The 21,203-nt window shown below is 41.7% G+C and overlaps 1 protein-coding gene across 1 annotated transcript; it reads right to left on the bottom strand.

Annotated features, from left to right (window-relative positions):
• Window positions 1–522: 522 nt before the first annotated feature.
• On the bottom strand, window positions 523–14,311 carry COX5A (cytochrome c oxidase subunit 5A). The gene is made up of 5 exons (XM_060618033.3): window positions 14,110–14,311; window positions 7,827–7,943; window positions 5,628–5,749; window positions 4,095–4,217; window positions 523–689 (listed from the first exon to the last, which is right to left on the bottom strand). The coding sequence occupies exons 1-4, from the start codon at window positions 14,213–14,215 to the stop codon at window positions 4,104–4,106; spliced, it is 459 nt and encodes a 152-aa protein (XP_060474016.1). The 5' UTR covers window positions 14,216–14,311; the 3' UTR covers window positions 523–689; window positions 4,095–4,103.
• Window positions 14,312–21,203: the final 6,892 nt, after the last annotated feature.

The raw sequence follows: 21,203 nt of genomic DNA, 5'->3' as shown, positions 1-21,203 counted from the left end.
GAGGGGTCAAAGCTAAGAACCACATCTACCAACCATGCAATTAAATAAACATATGTGGCTGTTTTTGTTTATTTACCTTTCTCCTTTTTTAAAAAGGGGAGGGGAGCTTTTTGGTGGGGAATCAGTCTTTTTCATAAAAGGTTATTTGTGTTGATCACTTACCAAAATGAATTTTACTAACATTTCCTTAGCTTTAACCTCAACCTAGTATTAATCCTATTCCTCTGAAACTGTAGTCTGAATGGCTATCCTAGAAATTCCTCAGACCTATAAGTCTGGTTCTCCAACAGCTGGGTCTCCAATATTATGTGGCTTCCGAAGTAAGATGGGATTTGTGTATTTTATTAATTCTCTCAAGAGGTAAACCTATTTATTAGCTCTTTAGGCACTGAAAGCCTCCAAATCTATCATAGCCAGTTAAGAAGTTTTCTCAGCATACAGTGGCAAAAAACCCATGAAATCAATGGCTCTATGATAGTTCATTTTCTGCTTTTCAAAGCAAACACATGGAACAATACCTAATTTCAGTTCAAACTCATTTCCCTTTTATTAAAGTCCAAGTTATCATTACATGGTTTGGTACTCAATAAAGGAAAACTTGTTCAAATAAGGTAATATGTTATCATCAGTATTTCCAGGTGATTGTTTACAATCAAGTAGCATTATGAATAAATCCTTGAGAAGCCCATCTGTAAGAGAAAACAGGAAGAATTAGCTAGAAAAATAAAGGAAGCATAGAAATCTTACTAAAAATAACCTTTTTAAAAAAAGTTTTTTATTTAAGTAACCTCTACACCCAACACAGGGTTGAAACTTATGACTGAGATCAAGAGTTGCGGGGCACCTGGGTGGCTCGGTCGGTTAAGCATCCAACTTCGGCTCAGGTCATGATCTCATGGTTCATGGGTTCGAGCTCCACATCGGGCTCTGTGCTGACAGCTCAGAGTCTGGAGCCTGCTTTGGATTCTGTCTTCCTCTCTCTCTGCCCCTCCCCCACTCATGCTTGGTTTCTCTCTCTCAAAAATAAATAAAACATAAAAAAAAAAAAGTTGTATGCTCTTCCAACTGAGCCAGTCAGGTGCCCTAAAATTAACCTTCTTTAGAGCAACGGTCCAGGGAAATCACTGTCTCTGTGTAGCCTTTTCTGTTCTTACTTACTCCTGCCTATACCCAACTCACAAGGGACTGGCTCTGCGCCTTTTTGTTGTTTACACACCTAGTACTTACTGGGGTAGTCCTCTTTTCCAGTCAGAAAAATGCTAGGGAATTGCCTTTCAAAAAAATTTTTAGGGGCACCTGGGTGGCTCAGTCATTTAACCCGACTTTGGCTCAGGTCATAATCTCACAGTTCCTGAGCTTAAGCCCTGCATCGGTCTCTCTGCTGTCAGCACAGAACCCGCTTTGGATCCTCTGTCCCCCTCGCTCTCTGCCCCTCCCCCGCAGGAGTGTGTGTGCTCTCTCTCACTCTTTCAAAAATAAATAAAACATTAAAAAATAATAATAAAAATACTAAACAAATTTTTTAAAAAATATATTAAAAAAGAAAGAATATCATCACAACTGGAATGTATCCTATATAATAACAAAGATCTTCTAAACTCCTTGCAATACTACTTGATAAAATAAAAATTAAGCTAAAGTGTTTAGACAACCTTATAAGAGTCCATTACATAATATGAACAACAGACAAGAGCTTCAAAAATTTAAGTAGGAAATATTCTATTCCGAATGCCTCATTTTCTCATAGAAATCATTAGTACACACATTAAAAACATTTCCATTTATTATAAAGATGAGCTATCTGAGTTTAGGAGGGAGGGGGAAGGAGGAGGAGGAGGAGGAGGAGGAGGAGGAGGAGGAGGAGGAGGAGGAGGAGGAGGAAAAAGAGGAGGAGGAGGAAGTGCTGGTGGTGGTGGTAGTGGTGTTAGTGGTGGTGGTGGTGGTGGTAGTAGTAGTTAGTAGTGGCAGTAGTAGTAGTATGGGAGTGGACAAAGATAAAATTAAGACTCCTGCTCTAAAACGTTTAACCGGGCTCAAAGGATCTTTATCTTTTGAGGGATCTGACATTAGCTCCTTCAATAATTCTGGGTGCACTTTTTGCTTTCTCTTCTTAAAAGTAGGCTCCATGCCCAACATGGGGCTTGAACTCATGACTGTGAGATTAAGAACTGTATGCTCCATCGACTGAGCCAGGTGGGGATCCCTTGGGTGCACTTTTATAAGACACTTTAGTTCCACTATTTTAAAAATAAATGTCTTAGGAAGCAAATTCTCTATTTAAGCCTCATTGTTTACCTCTGAGGAATGAATATGGCCTTAGTAAATGCCTAAACAGGATGTGCAGCATAGTAAGAGCAATGGACTCTGGAGCTGGACCGCCTAGGTTTAAGTGTGAGTTCTAGTACTAGCTGTATGACTTTGGAGAAGGTGTCTCAGTTTCCTCATCAGTAAAATAGGAAAAGGAGAATAATTCTAATGATAGTTCTACCTCGGGGCGCCTGGGTGGTTCAGTTGGTTAAGCGTCAGACTTCGGCTCAGGTCATGATCTCACGGTTTGTGAGTTCAAGCCCCGTGTCAGGCTCTGTGCTGACAGCTCAGAGCCTGGAGCCTGCTTCGGATTCTGTGTCTCCTTCTCTCTCTGCCCCTCCCCCGCTTGTGCTCTATCTCTCTCTCTCAAAAAATAAAAATAAATAAATGATAGTACTGTCTCATGGGACAGTTTATGAAGATTAAATGAGTTAATATTGGGGCACCTCCATGACTTATCAGTAAAGTGTCTGACTCTTGATCTTAGCTCAGGACTTGATCTGAGTCATGAGAGCCCTGCATTGGGCTTCACTACTTAAAAAAAGAAAAGAAGAAAAAGAATTAATATTTATAGAGCACTTAAAACAGCACCTGACATAGTAAGAGTTATATACACTATGTATGTTTATTAAATAAAATAAAATTGAGTTCCTGCTTTACAAAATCCTTTGTAAAACAAAAGATTTTCCGCACACTCCTCACTACCTAGACAATCTTGTGGCTGTTTTTATTACCTGCCTTCCCACAGAGAACAAGGTATCAAATAAGGTTTTTTTTAATGTTTATTTTTGAGAGAGAGAGAAAGAGAGAGAGAAAGAGAGAGAGAAAGAGAGAGAGCGTGAGTGGGGGAGGTGCAGAGAGAAAGGGAGACACAGAATCTGAAGCAGGTTCCAGGCTCTGAACTGTCAGCACAGAGCTTGATGCGGGGCTCAAACCCAGAGTGTGAGATCATGACCTGAGCCGAAGTTGGATGCTTACCGACTGAGCCACCCACACGCCCCATCAAATAAGGTTTTTTATCAGTGAATATTTACTTGACTATTAAATTCTAACTTAACAAAAACAAATGCATCAAATTAATAAAACTCTGTCGTTAAAAATAAACAGATGTACAAAAACATGTGTAACAAATACCTTATATGCAGTGGATTACCTTTAGTTTGGGGGAGGTAAAAGGGCTGGAATTAGGGAAGGGTGCACAGAGGGTTTCAACTCTGTGAAACCACTCATTTCTTAGAGGGAAAATGAAGCAACTATGGCAAAATATTAATATCTGAAAGATCTGGGTGTGATTACATTTATTGTATATGCTATTCTTTTTTTTTTTTAATGTTGATTTATTTTGTGAGAGAGAGAGTGCGCACGCATGAGTGGGAGAGAGAGGAAGAGAGAGAATTCCAAGCAGGCTCTGTGCTGTCAGCAAATAGCCTGAGGCAGGGCTTGATCCCACGAACCATGAGATCGTGACCTGAGCCAAAATCAAGAGTCAGCCACTTAAATGACTGAGCCACCCAGGCACCCCATATGCTATTCTTTACGTTTGAAATATTTTATATGGATTTTTAATTAGAGGCGTCTTCTTGCCATTACAACAGTAAAAGAACAATTATAACAACTAAAAATGACAATTCTAGCTCCTTAAACCTATCATTAGTACTCTCTAAATCTCTATGTTCATGGCCTCTAAGGAGGCCATTAAAAAGGTCTTACTCTGAGAACACTGAAATGTCATTGACTCCCCCTTCCTGGATTCATTTCCTGCCTTTATTCAGCGGTGTGTTGCTTACCCATGGGGTTTACACTTTGTCAAGGCCCAGTTCCTCTGGAGTGGAGATTCCCAGTTCATTTAAAGTTGGTCTAAGTTCCTGGATGACATAGGGGTAGATTTCCTTATGAGGTCCTGCTTTGTCCTGATGGCAAAGAAAATATTCACATTTAGCTCTCTGAAAAGCTATTTCTATTAAAAAAATGAACTTGAGAATGCTTTTAATCACGTATGCAGAGGCTAATAGCAGAGAATACAAGTCACATACTTTTAACTTATTAGTCCAACAAGCTATGTAGGCGCTATTCAAGGTAGGCTTTAAAGCACCTTGAGAAAAACTAAGACCATTAGACTAAATCCAGAAACAAAACAAAATAAAACATAACATTTTAAAGCCTGGATAAAGCCTTGAGTTACAAGAAAAGGTGGTGATGACAGAATTTTGTAAAGGTAATTAAACATGCCCAGCAGGCTACAGGAATAATTAAGTTAACACAAGAAAAAGTTTTTAAATTTGCCTCCAATTTGAGACCTTAACTAAATTAAGTACTGGTGCTGAATGGATTGATAGCCTACAGAACCCTTAATTATTTTACCCATTGTAGATAAAGTAATGTCACACTTTCCTTCTTACAGACTTGAAAAGACTACCGATTTCCAGGGCAAAAGAGTTTTGACAAATACTCACCATAATATATAATTATACCTGTATTTTCACAAAGTTCCTCAAGGACAAATATTAAAAAGTCAAATGAACTAAGACAATAACAAGCTGTTATTCTTCTGCCTTTAACAAATTCTAGGTCTCCTTAATTGTATTTTTTTAAATTATAAAATTCTTGTTTAAAATGTAATCATTTGATCATAGGTATCAAATGAACTATGTATGAGATCACACCACAAAAATTGAAGTTTCTTCAATTAATATACTATGAATGTTTAATGTTAAATACATTTCCACACTATTAATAGATAACCTCTTGGAAAGTCTCATCTTAAGAAACCACTAATAAGGGGCGCCTGGGTGGCGCAGTCGGTCGAGCGTCCGACTTCAGCCACGTCACGATCTCGTGGTCCGCGAGTTCGAGCCCCGCGTCAGGCTCTGGGCTGATGGCTCAGAGCCTGGAGCCTGTTTCCGATTCTGTGTCTCCCTCTCTCTCTGCCCCTCCCCCGTTCATGCTCTGTCTCTCTCTGTCCCAAAAATAAATTAAAAAAAAAAAAAAAAAAAAAAAAAAGAAACCACTAATATTTAACTTCATATCACAAATAGAACAAAGATAAACTATAGTTAAACTTTTGTACATCCTTAATTATTTCCTTAAGATAAATTCTCAAATGCTGAACAAATGGGTATCAAGCACAATTTCTAAAACCTTGCATAAATTTTGCCAAACTGCCCCCCAGAAAGACTTAGTTGCAACCTACATTTCCTCTAGCTATATCAGAACTAATTTTAGGTTATTTCAACAAATTCAAAAACACATAATATGCTGATACTTAACAACAGCCCACCCACTTCCAGAAAAACTTTATTTAGCATCGTTACTTCACTGACCTTAACAACCTCTAGGATGCGAACTGCACTAGCAAAATCATTTAACCGTCTGCATGCCCGCAAAGCAGCATCAATGATTTTAGGTTCTGGAACCAGATCATAGCCAACAAGCGTGTTCATTCCTGTCAAATTAAAAACAAGAGCCATATCAACCTGAGATATCCTCATAGAAATTACAATATACTTACTTATATTTTTACTGAGTCAAAGACACATGATCTTGTCTGTTTGGCCTCTATTCTTTTATCTATAAAAATAACAGAATCTAGGGGTGCCTGGGTGGCTCATTGGGTTGAGCATCCAACTCTTGATTTTGGCTCAGGTCATGATCTCACGGTTTGTGAGTTTGAGCTCCGCTTCAGGCTCTGTGCTAACAGCTCAGAGTCTACTTATGGTTCTGTCCCCTCCTCTCTCTCTCTCAAAAAAAAAAAAAAAAGAAAAAAAGAGAACCTACCTTTAACAAATTCTAGATAGTAAGACCACAGTGGATCTTCCACAGTGAAAGAACTATGCAATAGCATGCAGATTAAAGAAAAAAACAAAAAACAACCAAAAACCAAGAGTCTTCTTACATGCAAATATAATTTTCATAATTAGCTGGTTTCTTTTCAAACAAGAGGGTCATTTTTTCTTTATTTATTTTGAGAGAGAGCTAGGGAAAGAGAGAATCCCAAGCAGGCTCTGCAGTGTCAGCACAGAGCCCAACGGCAGCTCAATCTCACGAACAGACGCCCCAAGAGTCATTTTCAACTCATATCCTTAACTCTTACACAGTGTATGTACTTTTGTTGCTTTAAGATAGATTTGGTTGGAAAATAATCTAAAAACAACCAGAGAAATGCTTAGGGAGAGTTAATGAAGCTCAAATGAGGACATTAAGTAGATACAGAGAAGCATTAGTGCACATTCAACCAGAAAATGACTGGGCATAATTACTTTCAGCTTTGCACAAAATGACACATAATAAAATTTAAGATTCTCTTAATGGGAGTGCAGAATTGCTGTTCTTTTCATTACTGCTACTCAAGATTATTCAGTAAGGATTTTCCTGGTTGCAGCAAAATAAGGATTATTATTCCTGTGGATAAATGTGAATCACTTAGGTTTCTCGCTTTTCATTATTTTGAAATACGTAAACAAAAGACACAGTGACTACAATGGTAGAATATAGTCACGGAGGGGCACCTGGGTGGCTCAGTCAATTAAGCATGTGATTTCAGCTCAGGTCATGATTTCATGGTTCCTGAGTTCAAGTCCTGTATTGGGTGAGCCCTGCTTCAGATGAGCACAAGCCCCATTTCGGATGAGCCCTGTATAGGATGAGCCCCACTTCTCTCTCTCCCCTCTCTGCTCTTCTCTCACTTAAGCGTGCTCTCTCTCTCTCTCTTAAAAACAAAAAAGAGGGGCACCTGGGTGGCTCAGTCGGTTAAGCGTCCGACTTCGGCTCAGGTCATGATCTCACGGTCCGTGAGTTCGAGCCCCGCGTCGGGCTCTGTGCTGACGGCTCAGAGCCTGGAGCTTGTTTCAGATTCTGTGTCTCCCTCTCTCTCTCTGCCCCTCCCCCATTCATGCTCTGTCTCTCTCTGTCTCAAAAATAAATAAACATTAAAAAAACAAAAAACAAAAAAGAAAAAAAAGAATATGGTCACAGAGACTGAACTAAATTACCTACTCTTAAAATTACTTAGCTACCTATTAGACTAGTTATCATTAATGTTACCTACTCGTGTTCAGTACACATCTACAATTAGGAAAAACAAGTTCTAGCTTACTTAGACTGAACACAAGAGACAAATCATAACTTAGAATGAAAATAACAAAAAACCCAAACTATTACCGAGATGGGAGGAGAACCAAATAACTACTTCCTTAAATTATCTATAAAGGACAAAAGTGTTAACTCTTGTTCACATTGACCTATCATTTAACAGTGACTTTCAATCAGGGGTGATTTTGTCTCCCAGCAGACAGTTGCCAAGGATGCTGCTAAACATCCTATAATGCGAAGGATAGCCCTTGCAGCAAAGAATTATCTGGCCCCAAAAGTCATAAACTTTCCCAACTGAAAGCTGCATGACAATACCTATGCTTACATGATGCATATTTTCCAAATAGTTGTTTTCAACAGAGTAGTCAAACACTACAAACTATTTCCCAATTCTATGCCAAAGTAGACAAATATGCCTATGTTCCAATTACCTTTACGCAATTCCCAGGCATCAATATCTGGCTTGTTGAAGTATGTCACCCAGCGAGCATCAAACTCCTCATCTGTTTCATGTGACCCATGGGAGTAGCAGCGAACTGACTGGACAGCTGCAATGAAAAAAGAGCAATGAGTTCAATGTTCAGAAAGAAACACTACTGGATGTATCCTGTTAATACACTGGGGTTTTTTTTGTTGTTGTTGGTTTTCTTTTTTAAATTGTGTTGAAATATATACAACAAATTTACCATTTTAACCACTTTTAAGTGCACAGTTCAGTGGTGTTAAATATATTCAATGCATTAAATTCTGAATCAAGTATATACATTATGGTAGGAAAATTACTCAGCAGGTCAAATGAAACAAATCTTCTATACTGATACGATGGGGCATTTGGGTGGCTCAGTCAGTTAAGCATCTGACTTTGGCTCAGGTCATGATCTCTAGGTTCTCAAGTTCAAGCCCCATATCGGGCTCTGTTGTCAGTACAGAACCTGCTTTAGATCCTGTCTCCCCCTTTCTCTACCCCTCCCCTGCTTGCGTGCTTGCTCTCTCTCTCAAAAATAAACATTTGGAAAAAATTTTATATATTGATATGAAAAAAATCTTTTCCCTGGGGCGCCTGGGTGGCTCAGTCGGTTAAGCGTCCGACTTCGGCTCAGGTCATGATCTCGCGGTCCGTGGGTTCGAGCCCCGCGTCGGGCTCTGTGCTGACAGCTCAGAGCCTGGAGCCTGTTTCAGATTCTGTGTCCCTCTCTCTGACCCTCCCCCATTCATGCTCTGTCTCTGTCTCAAAAATAAATAAACGTTAAAAAATTTTTAAACAAAAAAAAAAAAAAAAAAAAAAAAAGAAAGAAAAAATCTTTTCCCTCTAATGTGTAATGCTGGCTTCAAATTGCTAAAAGTGGTTCTTTGGAAGAAAAAACTATTTTGTGTTTATTTATTTATGGGGGGGGGAGAGGGAGGGAGAGGGAGGGAGGGAGAGAGGGGGAGAGAGGGAGAGAGGGGAGAGAGAGAGAGAGAGAGAGAGAGGGAGGGAGGGAGAGTAAGATCAGGAGAGGGGACAGAGAGAGAATCCCAAGTGAGCTCTGCACTGTCAGCAATGCAGGGCTCGAACTTACAAACTGGGAGATCACACACGACCTGAACTGAGATCAAGAGTCAGATGCTTAACCACCCAGGCACCCTAGGAAAAACTATTTCTTTATACCCTTCCACAATGTCTGAATTTTTATGATAAGCACAGTATTAATTCCTAATTTTAAAAAATGCCCATTCCAATTCTCTTTTTTTTTTTAAATTTATTTATATATATAGAGAAAGTACGAGTGCAACCAGGAGAGGGGCAGAGAAAGAATCCAAGCAGGCTCCATGCTGTCAATGCAGAGCACGATGCAGGGGTCGACCATGACCTGGGCCGAAATCAAGAGTCAGATGTTTATTAACTGAAGTGGGGCTTGATCTCACAAACCGTGAGATCATGACCTGAGCTCAAAGAGTTGGATGCCTAACAGACTAAGCCACCCAGGCACCCCAAATGTAAGGAATATCTTGAACATTTTTTTTTAAAAGTAAACTCTATGCCCAATATGTTGTTTGAACTCACAACCCCAAGTCACATGCTCTATGGACTGTACCAGCCAGGGGCCCCTATTCCTATACATCCTTAATGCAATAAATGGCAGGAGAAAGCAGAGAAAAATAAAAGAAAACAGAAAAAGATGAAGATATGAACGACTAGCTAGTTCTGGAGATGGGACTGTCACTGCTATATCAAGTGAAAAGATTCTCACTTAAATTACCATTTGAGCCATAGCAAAATACTTGCCATTAGTCACAGGGGACCACAGCACAAGTTCCAATCTTCCCAGAGACCTAAATATCTCCATTATCCAAGCCCAGAATGAAGTAGGACATGTATGTAAGTGGGCTGGAATTGGCCATGCTTTAACTTCTATGACAAGAAAAAATAATGTATCTCTAGACCTAAATATATTTGATAAGTGCAAACATTTCATCATCAAAAGTATGTGGATACTTAATAACTCTTACAGTACTAATATTCACATTTAATATATCAGAATGTATAGGTCACAACAATCCTCTAACCCACTGTTATCAAAAATTTAGAAGCTATCTTTTTCAAAAACTAAAATTATCCTTAGCTGAATACTTAAAGCACAAGTATAAAATGTTACAACCACTTTGGAAGACAAGTTAAATACACTCACCATACCACCTAGTAAATCTATTTCTAAGTACTTACTCAAGACAAATGAAATATATCTATTCCTTCCCCAGAGGTAATTATTACAAGTACCTTTCCAACCACCCAGAAGTGTTTCATGATAATCAATTCCTTTTGCTCACTGCTGGGCATGATTTCACTAGATGGCTGGCAGCTTTGTTTTGTTTTCTAACAAAAGAAAAAGATGATCAGCAACTACACATCCTAGTCAAGGAGAACAATGGATCACCTTCAATAATTTGTTCACCATCCTTCTGGAAGTCCCAAATTACAAACTGGTTGTATTCCCAAAAAACTTTATGGGTAACAACTATTTAAAATACCAAACACACACTGCGAACATACATCCCCCTTCTAGCATGGCAAAATCAGGTTCTCCCACATGGTTTAAATTGTATTCCTCTCGAAGTAAAAATAAATAAATAAATAAAAAATAAACTGTATTCCTAATTTCAGTAATGGGTAGGAGTAGGATCTATTCTCCTCACTGTGGACATGCCTATCATATGTTTAACGTTTTGATTTTTAAGTAAACTATATAGGCATTCTTTCCTTCCCCTACTAACCCAACTTTCATACAGCATTTCCACTTAGGTTTGAGGTTTGCAAGGCAAAGTATTTTGGAAAACAACTGTGCAGTGCTTTCATATAACCTGAAGGTTCCAGAGTAGGAAAAGAGAAGCATGTACCTGAAAACTGAGACATTTCTACAAACTCAGTCTAAAAAGGTATTTCTAACACTACTTTTTGGCATTCAGTTAAGCACACTATTTAAAAGAAAAAAAAAGCTAACATATTCAGAAAAATTAATCCCTTTAGTTTAAATTTAGTTCAATCAGACAGCTTTCCACTAATTACTAGTCAGCTTGGATAAAGCCCCCCGAATGGACATTTTGGTGGTGGTAATTCTAGGAGAAATGGAAAGAAACGAATAATGGCAAAGGGCACTAGAACAAGCTCAAAGGTGGCGTTGTTGAGGTGCAAGGCTGAAGAACAGCATGGACTTTGGGACTCAAAGGCTGGAAATCTAGAAGTGTGGGAACAGTGCTGAAAAGAAGGTTGGAAAGTGATTAAAAATGCTACCTAGGGGCACCTGGGTGGCTCAGTTGGTGAACCAATTGGACTTCGGCTCAGATCATGATCTCATGGTTGTGGGATGGAGCCCTGAATTGGGCTCTGCATGGACAATGCAGAGCCTGCTTGGGATTCTCTCTCTGCCCCTCCCCTGCTAGTGCAGGTGCACACGTTCTCTCTCTCTCTCTCTCTCTCTCTCTCTCTCTCTCTCTCTCTCTCAAAATAAATAAACTTAAAAAATAAGTGCTACCTCAATTCAGCCCTATGCCAAGAAACACTTTCCTAAGTTATCAGGGTAGGGTTATAGGAGCTAGGGTTGTGTTAAGTTTTAAGGGTTGACTAAAAGAATCTAACCACTATTTAAAACATTTTAATTCAGCAGTTACTGGAAAACGATTGTTTCAAGTTGGAGGCTTCTGGAATTCAGGGTGCCATTTAACTAGAGCAAACTTGAAGCCCCTCAGGTTAACCCTTCCAGAGCTCTTTGAAGTATGCTCTCATTTGACCTTGAATAGTCCCATCCAAAATGTTAATCCTTTTGACTTTCATTTTATACAACCTGTTTGGTTTCATACTAATAACAAACCCTGATGTATAATTTGCAAAAATGAAATCCCCTATAATAAAGCAAAGACATATTAAGCATTTGTGCCAGGCAAGGTGCTAAGAGTTACATTATTTCATTTAAACCTCACAACTGCCAAATATCCTGATTTTAGAGATGAGGCAATTGAGTCTTTTTCCTTTAAAGTAGGATTCACGCCCAACGTGGAGCCAAAACTCACCACCTCGAGATCAAGAGTCAGAGATCAATAGTCAGTCATCCCCTGAGATCAAGAGTCTGAGTGCTCTACCCATTGAGCCAGCCAGGTGTGCCATGGCCAACTTGAGTCTTTATGTTAATTAACATGACCAAGGTCATGCAACTAGAAAGTAGCTAACATAAAAGTAACCAATACCACCTCCTTGTGGCAAATATTTAGGTTGTCTATGGGAAAGACACCTAAAATAAAGATTTTTGTTTATAAATTTTACTCAAGAGTGGGAATAGAATGCCTAGGAGAGAAACCAACATATCCAAACTTACTAAGATGAATCCCCTTAACCTAGTCTGCCAAAAATCTCTGCCTTTTCCCCAGCTTGCCACAAAATGCAGCAATTCTTGGGGCACCTGGGTGGCTGAGTTCCTTTAACTTCTGACCAGCTCAGGTTATGATCTCATGGTTTGTGGGTTTGAGCCCTACATCGGGCTCTCTGCTGTCAGTGCAGAGCCCGTTTTCAGATCCTCTGTCTCCCCACTGTCTGTCCCTTCCCCCTCTCAAAAATAAAAAATAAACGTTAAAAAAAAAGGTAGCAATCCTTTTCAAGAGGCCACAAGAAAACTCCCTAAAAGGTATCTATATGAAAAAATTGTAGTACTTTAACATTTAGGTAAGGAAAAAAATAAAAAAACATAAAATCTGACAAACATCAGGATGGGCCAAAAATAACTATGGCTAAGAAACAGAAAACAGTTCCACCACTAATAAAAGAATCGGTTTTTCAAGTTGGGCCTCAATTTCCTCCTCTATAAGATAGTCTTCATAAAGTGCATGCCAGCCTTTCTGTCCTATTGTAAATGAGAGAAGATAAAGTCTAAATTGAATGAACAGAAATACATTTCCTAGGTTCTGAAGAGTCTAGTTAGAACACTCAAGAGTCAAGAGAACAACCTTATTAGTTTTGAGTTTGAGTTCATGTTAAATATGCATGCTTAGGGGCTAAATTTCATAATGCAGCATATACTATCATCATGGACCAAGATTAAAGTGCAGTCACACTAAGTAAAAGTACAGTGCTGGACACAAAATCTCCCCAAACACATAAGGGGAAGGCAAAATAAGAGACAGGAATTAGCAGCACATCTCATACTCCTGCAATCAGACTTCCAATTGGAAGCACGGAATAAAGGTTCCCTTATGTTTGCAGAACACAGTATTCCTGAGTCTGTGGTACTCAATTTTCGAAAGAGTAATATTTTTTATCTTCTTTAATTAAAAAATTGTTTAATATTTATTCATTTTTGAGAGAGAAAGAGAGCACAAGCAGGGGAGGGGCAGAGAGGGAAACACAGAATCCAAAGCAGGCTCCAGGCTCTGAGCTGTCAGCATTAGGGCCTGGCTCAAACCCACGGACCCTGAGATCATGACCTGAGCTGAAGTCGGACGTTTAACCCACTGAGCCACCAAGGCGCCCAGAAAGAGTAATATTCTTATCATAAGACCTATCAATATTCAGGCTCTCTTCCACAGCTCAAGCAGCAGCCATACATAACGATCCATCGTAAAAACGGAAGAATTAAAACGTAGCATAGCAGTCTGTAAAATGACAGAACGGTCAGTGAAGGTGACATACAAAGCTCTAACCGAGAAAGGTCTGATAAAAAAAAAGTATATTGTGTCCTACAAGTAAGCATATAGTGCTCGCAGAAGACACTGTGAGTGTCCATGCTGGGGTCTCCGGAAGGGCCACTCCTGCTCCTACACTGAGACGCGCCTAGCGGCTCAATGTCACCTTCGCCGAAGCGCTGTAGGCCAGCGGCGGACACTCCCAGTCAGACGGCTGCAGGGGTCAGCGCCAGGGAACGGTCACAGCCCAGGGACCGAAGGGGTCCAGTGGGCATGAGAGGTGCGCTGCGCCCCCTCACTGGGGCCCGCAGCAGGTCTACACCAGACTGGTCCGCGGTGCCCGCACCAGGAAGTCGCGCTGGGGGCGGGGGTAGGGGGCCTGGGGACCGCGTCTTCCAGTCCCCCACAACTGGAGGCCGCACAGAGAGCTGCCAACGGTCACCAGGTTCCGCCGCACGCCCGCAGAGCAGGGGCTAGGCCGCTGGGCGAGCCTGCCCTCGAGTGGCGGCGGGGACCCAGGTCACCGCAAGGACACGCGGGCGCGAACAGCGGCGGCGGGGGCCTTACCGGCGGCGGAGCCGGGACCCGGAGCTGGGTACAGGAGGCCTCGGGGGCTGGCACGGGGGGCTGCGGCTGCTGCTACAGCGCAACGGCGGAGAGCGGCGCCGAGCATGACGGCTATGGCGGCACGCAGTCTAAGGCTGAAGGGAAGCCGGGTGTGAACTCGAGGGCCGCTCGGGAGCTCGTGGGGGCCGGACTCACGCACCGACGCACGGAGGGCGGAGCGTGAGGTCCCGCCCACTGCGCCGCTCGCGCCTTGGCGGGAGGGCGGGGTATCACGAGGATGTTGGGAGGCTACGGCGGCGCGCTAAGGACAAACCATTTCCAACGCTGTGCCCTGTCCCGCGCTGCCGCGTTTCTGTTTGCAGCGGCCTTCCAGGAGCCAGGATGTAAGGAAGGTGAGCGGTGGGCAGTAGATGGTATCCTGATTCAAGTCCGCTCAGGAAGCGATTTCATCACGTCAAGATGGGAACAATAAGGGGCTCCTGGCCTTCTTAGTCAGTCGAGCGTGAGCCTCAGGGTCGTGAGTTTGAGCCCCACTTTGGTCTTAGGGATTACTTAAGGAAAAAAAAAAAGGAACCGATAACGATAATAACATTGTCAAGTTGTAATAAAAAGACCTTCTTTGTTTAACGTCCCCGTTTGAGCCTAAAATAAGAGAATGGGAACAAACACAACTGCTTACATATAAGGGATCTTATTAGTAACTATTCTTATATCACAAACCCGCAAGCATTAAAAAATGAGTTCAGCCACTTCACTACAGATTAAGAAATAAGCTCAGAAAGTAGGTTGTTTGCTGGCAATCAAGGCTCTCAAATCCCCAGTTCTGAGGACTTAACCTGGGTGTTTGTTGCGTACCGACTTACGATTTCAAATCCATGTTTTGAAAGTTTGTTTTAGACAAAGTTGTTTGCGGTTTCAATCTGCTTAGAATAATTTATTTTGTTGAAATTTCTTTGAAGTTGGATATTAAGACTTTTTTTTAATGTTTATTTTGAGAGAGATGGGGCGGGGGCAGAGAGAGAGATACAAGATCCTAGTGGGCTCTGCACTTAGAGCAGAAAGCTGGATATGGGGCTTGAGCTCATGAACCATGAGATCATGACCTGAGCTGAAGGCAGATGCTTAACTGACTGAGCCACCCAGGCGCCCCAGATATTAAGACTTTGGAATGAACAATGGCACCTGGAGCGGAGGGGACCCTTAGGTCATTGGCAGCACGGTGAGGGCATGATGGACTTTTAAACTCTGAATATAAAGAATTTGTGAGGGGGCGCCTGGGTGGCTTAGTTGGTTAAGCGTCCAACTTCGGGCTCAGGTCATGATCTCACGGTTTCTGAGTTCAAGGCCTGCATCGGGTTTCCACGCTGACAGTGCATAATCTGCTTGGGATTCTCTCTCTGCCTCTTTCTTGCTGCCCCTCCTCCACTTGAGTGCTCTCACTCTCTCTCCCTCTCAAAATAATAAACTTTAAAAAAAAAAAAAAAGAATCTGTGAGGACTTACCAGAGTGTCTGAACAACACTACCCTTTGTTGTTCTCGGAAGAACTTGAGACACTTGCTTCTGCCGTGGCCAGGCTGGCTGCTCTTGGCTGGCAGTGGTATTAAAGCACACAGCAGTTTTAGGTAGATAAGGGACATCTGTTCCTGCCTTGGCAAGGCCACTCCTTGTAGGCAGTGTCACAAGCCATGTAATTGTCCCTGGAGTAGTAACCTTTAGAGCAGCCTACCTTGCAGTGCCTCGGCCTGCTTACTATGTGCTCCAATAGTGAGGGATCTAGGCAGGCAGCTGATACCCAGCTTTTAGTTGGAAGGACAGACTCTACCAAGAAAGGTACACCTCAACTAAATATGGACTTTGTTTCTTTCATCTCCAGTTTGTCTGGAATAATAGTGTAATTAATCTGTCACTGGTTTGGAGTGTGTTATTTCTTATTGACTCTTTGGAAGACATTATCCTGTATGCTACTGGCTCATGAAATATTATTATTATATATTATAACTAACACTGAACCTGTGCTAAGTAAATTGTTGGCGAAGACTGTCCCAGTCTCTGAGCATGCCTCAAACAAAACAATATCTTTGGCCAGACGCCTGCCCCCAATCCCTACAAGTAGGGTTTCGACAGCAGACTGCTCTGAAAATGGGGTTGATTAAATTCCAAGGCTCTTAACATCTAATCTGGACTTATTAACTACATCCTGACATAGGATGTGGTCTGGGCCACTTCCCCAGGCCTGAATTACCGTGCCGCCACCCAGAGTCAATAAGACAGTCTCTTGGTATCCTTCACTCTCTATCCCTGGACTCACTGAGGAAAGAAAAGATGGACACTGAGGCTCCTCTTGCTCACTCTGGCCTTTTCTCCAGGGCAGAAGCATCTACCATTCTCTTTTCCCTCCCTAGCAGTGTGGTTTTAGGGGGTATGAACCTGGCTGGCAAAAGGATAAAAAAGCTTTTCTTTTCAAAACATCTGCCCTCACCTTCTCCCACCAGCCTAACCAAAGGATACTTGGAAAAGCTTTGACCTCTTTGCATTTTAATTCGTATTCTTCAAATCTCCAAGGGCTGGAAGCGCAGGATGAGGTTGGGACTCTCATAGTTAAGAAAGTCTTGGGCCCAACTGGTCTCTCTGCTGTCGGTCTCTCCACATATGGAGCATTGTTGTTTAATACAATTATGGTTATGATTTATTATGTGTCACTGCATCCTGCAAACTTTTTTTTATTTGTGTTTTAAAGTAAGCTGTACCCCCAATGTGGGGCGCAAACTCACTTTGTTTTTTGGTTTTTTTTTTTTTTTTTTTTTTTTTACATAGAGTCATTTTCTGGCTTCAGAACAATGTGTGATTAATTAACATCTTTATTTTTTATTTTTAAAAATTTTATTTATTTATTTATTCATTTATTTAAATTTACATCCAAGTTAGTTAGCATGTAGTGCAATAGTGATTTCAGGAGTAGATTCCAGTGATTTATCCCCTATGTATAACACCCAGTGCTCACCCCAGCAAGTGTCTTCCTTAACGCCCCTTACCCATTTTAGCCCATCCCCCTCCCCACAACCCCTTAGCAACCCTTAGTTTGTTCTCTATATTTAAGAGTCTCTTATGTTTTGTCCCCCTCCTTGTTTTTATATTATTTTTGCTTCCCTTCCCTTATGTTCATCTATTTTGTATCTTAGATTCCTCATATGAGTGAAGTCATATGATATTTGTCTTTCTCTGACTAATTTCGCTTAACCTAATACCTGCTAGTTCTATCCACATAGTTGCAAATGGCAAGATTTAATTCTTTTTGATTGCTGAGTAATATTCCATTGTATATATATACACCACATCTTCTTTATCCATTCATCTGTTGATGGACATTTGGGCTCTTTCCATACTTTGGCTATTGTCGATAGCTCTGCTATAAACATTGGGGTGCATGTGCCCGTTTGAAACAGCACACCTGTATCCCTTGGATAAATACCTAATAGTGCAATTGCTGGGTGGTAGGGTAGTTCTATTTTTAATTTTTTGAGGAACCTCCATACTGTTTTCCAGAGTGGCTGCACCAGTTTGCATTCCCATCGAACTCAAGGTTCTGAGATCAAGAGTCCCACACTCTACTGACAGAGCCAGCCAGGCACTCCTGCAAACTATTATCCCATCTAAGTCTCCTAACAACCTTGTGAGACAAGTACTTGTCCCTATTTTATGGATAAAGGAATAGACTCAAAGGGCGCTTGGCCAAGAATCACACAGCTAATAAATAGTACTGCTTAGATTTGAGCCCAGGTTTGTCTGATTCTAGAAGTTGTGGATTTTTTTTCACCCACCACCCCTGAAGGGAGGCTTTGATGGCTTCTCAGTGAATTCTGAAGCCCCTGCTACCTTGAGGACTGTTCTCAGCCCTCATCACCTATACTAGTTTTTTATTGATGCATAGCAATTTACCACAAACTAAGCAGCTTAAAACAATACCCATTTATTATTCCCCAGTTTCTGTAGGTCAGGAGTCCAGGCATGGCATGACTGGTGCTCTGCTCAGGGTCTCAGAAGACTGAAATCAAGATGTTAGTTAGGTCTGTGGTCTCATCTGGAGCTCAGAATCCTCTTCTGAGCTTGTTCAGGTGGTTAGCAGAATTCAATTCCTCACAGTTGTAGGACTGAGTGCCCCTGTTTTTTCTTGTTAACTGTTAGCATAGAACCACTCTCAGCTATGAGAGGCCACCCTCAGGGCCTTACTATGTGGCCTCTCCATAGGCCCTCTCACAGTACCACTGCTTATATCTTCAAGCCAGCAGGAGAGGGTCTCTAACACTTTACTCTCTTTTAAAGACCTCCTCTGATTAGGTCAGGCACATCCAGAGTAACCTCTTCTTTTAAGTCAAAGTCAATGGATTAGTAGCCTCATCTTGGAAATGATACCCCATCAACATTCACAGATTCCGCCCCAATTATACAAGGCATATACATCGGGGGGAGGGGGGAAGATTCTATTCAGCCTACCACATCACTTGACGGGGGCTGCTTGTTCCCAAGTTTGCCTCCAGCTATGTTCCCAGGCCCCCAGTCCATTCTGCTGCTACTGGTGGGTGCTCCTTCCCAGAGAGGTTGAGGCCAGACATCCTGGCTCTTGCTCAAGCCATCAGAGTCTTTTGTCTCTTACTACCATCATCTGCCCTGAATCCTTTTCTGCCCCTCTGGAGAAGCAGCTGCTGGACTTCTGTTGCCTCAAGGGTGTCAGTCACCAGCCTGTCAGCTTCCTGCTGCAGCCCAGAGCCTTCATCCTGGAAGAGCTGTGATAAGGCACTTCCGATGTGTGCAGAGAAGGGGGGATGAGGCGATTGAGGAGTTTGTGAGGATAGAGGCAGTGTTCCACCATGTGAATGTCTAGAAAAGGGAAGATCACAGTCCAGAAGAGCTCTTATTTTCTCTGATGGGAATGAAGCATGTACTGGAAAAAGAAATGAATGCTGCCTTTCAAGGCTGGAAATCACCCTTGTGGCCATTAGTCTCACCGATTGCACATTGTTTCCATTTCCTTGGGTCCTTCTTGAGCACCTCCAGTGATGAGGATCTCACTACTAGGGGGCTGGGGATGAACAAGGGAAGGTACCTGAGACCGTGACATTCTTGCTGCTATTGAATTATAGCTCTGCCACATGCCCTTAGACAAGTTACTTCAACTTCTTGAACCATAGCTTCCTCATCTATAAAATAGGAATAATAATGGAACCTACCTAATAGATTGGGAAGATTACATAAGATAATGCATGTGAAACACTGTCCTGGCTGGCACCCAATAAGGGCTCAATAAATGGCAACTAGAAAAAGTATTTTCCTATTGTAAAATTATAGTTCTTTTCCCAGGGCAGGGCAGGTTGTGATACGGGTAACAAGACATGGAGGTGATATGGACAAATACACCACCGTGGTCACCTGAGAATCAGGGAGAAGGGGTAGCAGAAGGAAATAGCCTTCAAAGGTAATCCTGTGGGGCTGCCATTAGGAGGTTTTAATGGCAACTTTTCACAATGTAGTTACTTATTTCTATTATGTAATTTCCTAAAATATTACTTTAAAAATTTTTAATGGTTATTTATTTATTTTTGAGAGAGAGGGAGAGCACAAATCGGGGAGGGACAGAGAGAGAAAGGGAGACACAGGATCCAAAGCAGGCTCCAGGCTCTGAGCTGTCAGCCCAGAGCCCAACATGGGGCTCGAACCCACAAACCACGAGATTATGACCTGAACCAAAGTCCAACGCTTAACTGACTGAGCCATCCAGGTGCCCCCTAAAACATTACTTTTATAATCAGATGTAGTTTTTATTGAGATATAACTTATATACCATAAGAACCACCCCCCCTTTATTTATTTATTTATTTATTTATTTATTTATTTATTTATTTATTTATTTTGAGAGAGACAGAGAAAGCATGAGTGGGGAAGGGGCAGAGAGAGAGGGAGGGAGGGAGAATCCCAAACAGGCTCTGTGAAGTCAGTGCACAGAACCTGATGCAGGGCTTGAACTCACAAAAGTGTGAGTTCATGACCTGAGCTGAAATCAAGAGTTGGATGCTTACCCAACTGAGCCACCCAGGCTCCCCAAGATCCACCCTTTTGAAGTGTACAGTTCAGTTGTAGTTTGTTCACTATGTTGTGTTATCACTGTCACTAATTCCAGAACATTTTCATTACCCCCAAAAGAATCTCTCTACCCAGTGGCACCCACCAACCCCATCCTAAGCAACTACTAATCTACCTTCTGTCTCTGTGGATTTGCCTATTCTGGACATGTCATATAAATAGAATCAGACGCTATGTGGGTTTTTTGTGTCTGGGGTCTTTCACTTAGCATGATGTTTTCAAGGTTCATCCATGTTGTAACGTGAATCAGTACCTCATTCCTCAGTATCACAGAATTATACTCCATTAGGTGGACATACCACATTTTGTTTACCCATTCATCAGTTTATGGACATTTGAGTTGTTTCTACCTTTTGGCAATTATAAATAAGACTGCTGTGGATATTGTGTACAAACATTGTGATGTTTTTGTATGGACATATATTTTCAATTCTTTTGGGTATACATCTAGTAGTATGATATGGGTCATGTGGTAACTCTGTGTTTAACTTTTTGAAGAATTACCAAATTGTTCCAAAGTAGCCTGTACTACTTTGCATTCCCACCAGCAACGTATGCAGGTTTCCAGTTTTTCTACATCCTTATAATTTATTTGTTTACAAAGAAAGATAAGTCTTTGTAGCTGTTTTAAATTTTTTTTTAATGTTTATTTTTGAGAGAGACAGAGACAGAATGCAAGTGGGTTGGGGCAGAGAGAGGGAGGCACAAAATCCACAGCAGGCTCCAGGCTCCAAGCTGTCAGCACAGAGCCCGACGTGGGGCTCGAACTCACGAGCTGTGAGATCAGGACCTGAGCTGAAGTTGGATGCTCAACCGACTGAGCCACCCAGGCGCCCCAGTCTTTGTAGCTGTTTGAGCTGGGCCCCACACCCTCAGTTTCCTTTTGGGAAACAGGGCCTAGGGCAGGGGAGCCCTGTGCTCTGAGTCCATTCATTACCTGCTCTTCAACAGGGATCTC

This window comes from Panthera onca, chromosome B3, assembly GCF_046562875.1.
Source record: "Panthera onca isolate mPanOnc1 chromosome B3, mPanOnc1 haplotype 2, whole genome shotgun sequence".
NCBI lineage: Eukaryota > Metazoa > Chordata > Mammalia > Carnivora > Felidae > Panthera > Panthera onca.
The sequence above is the reverse complement of the archived record's forward strand: the minus strand, read 5'-3'. Positions and strand labels throughout refer to the sequence as shown.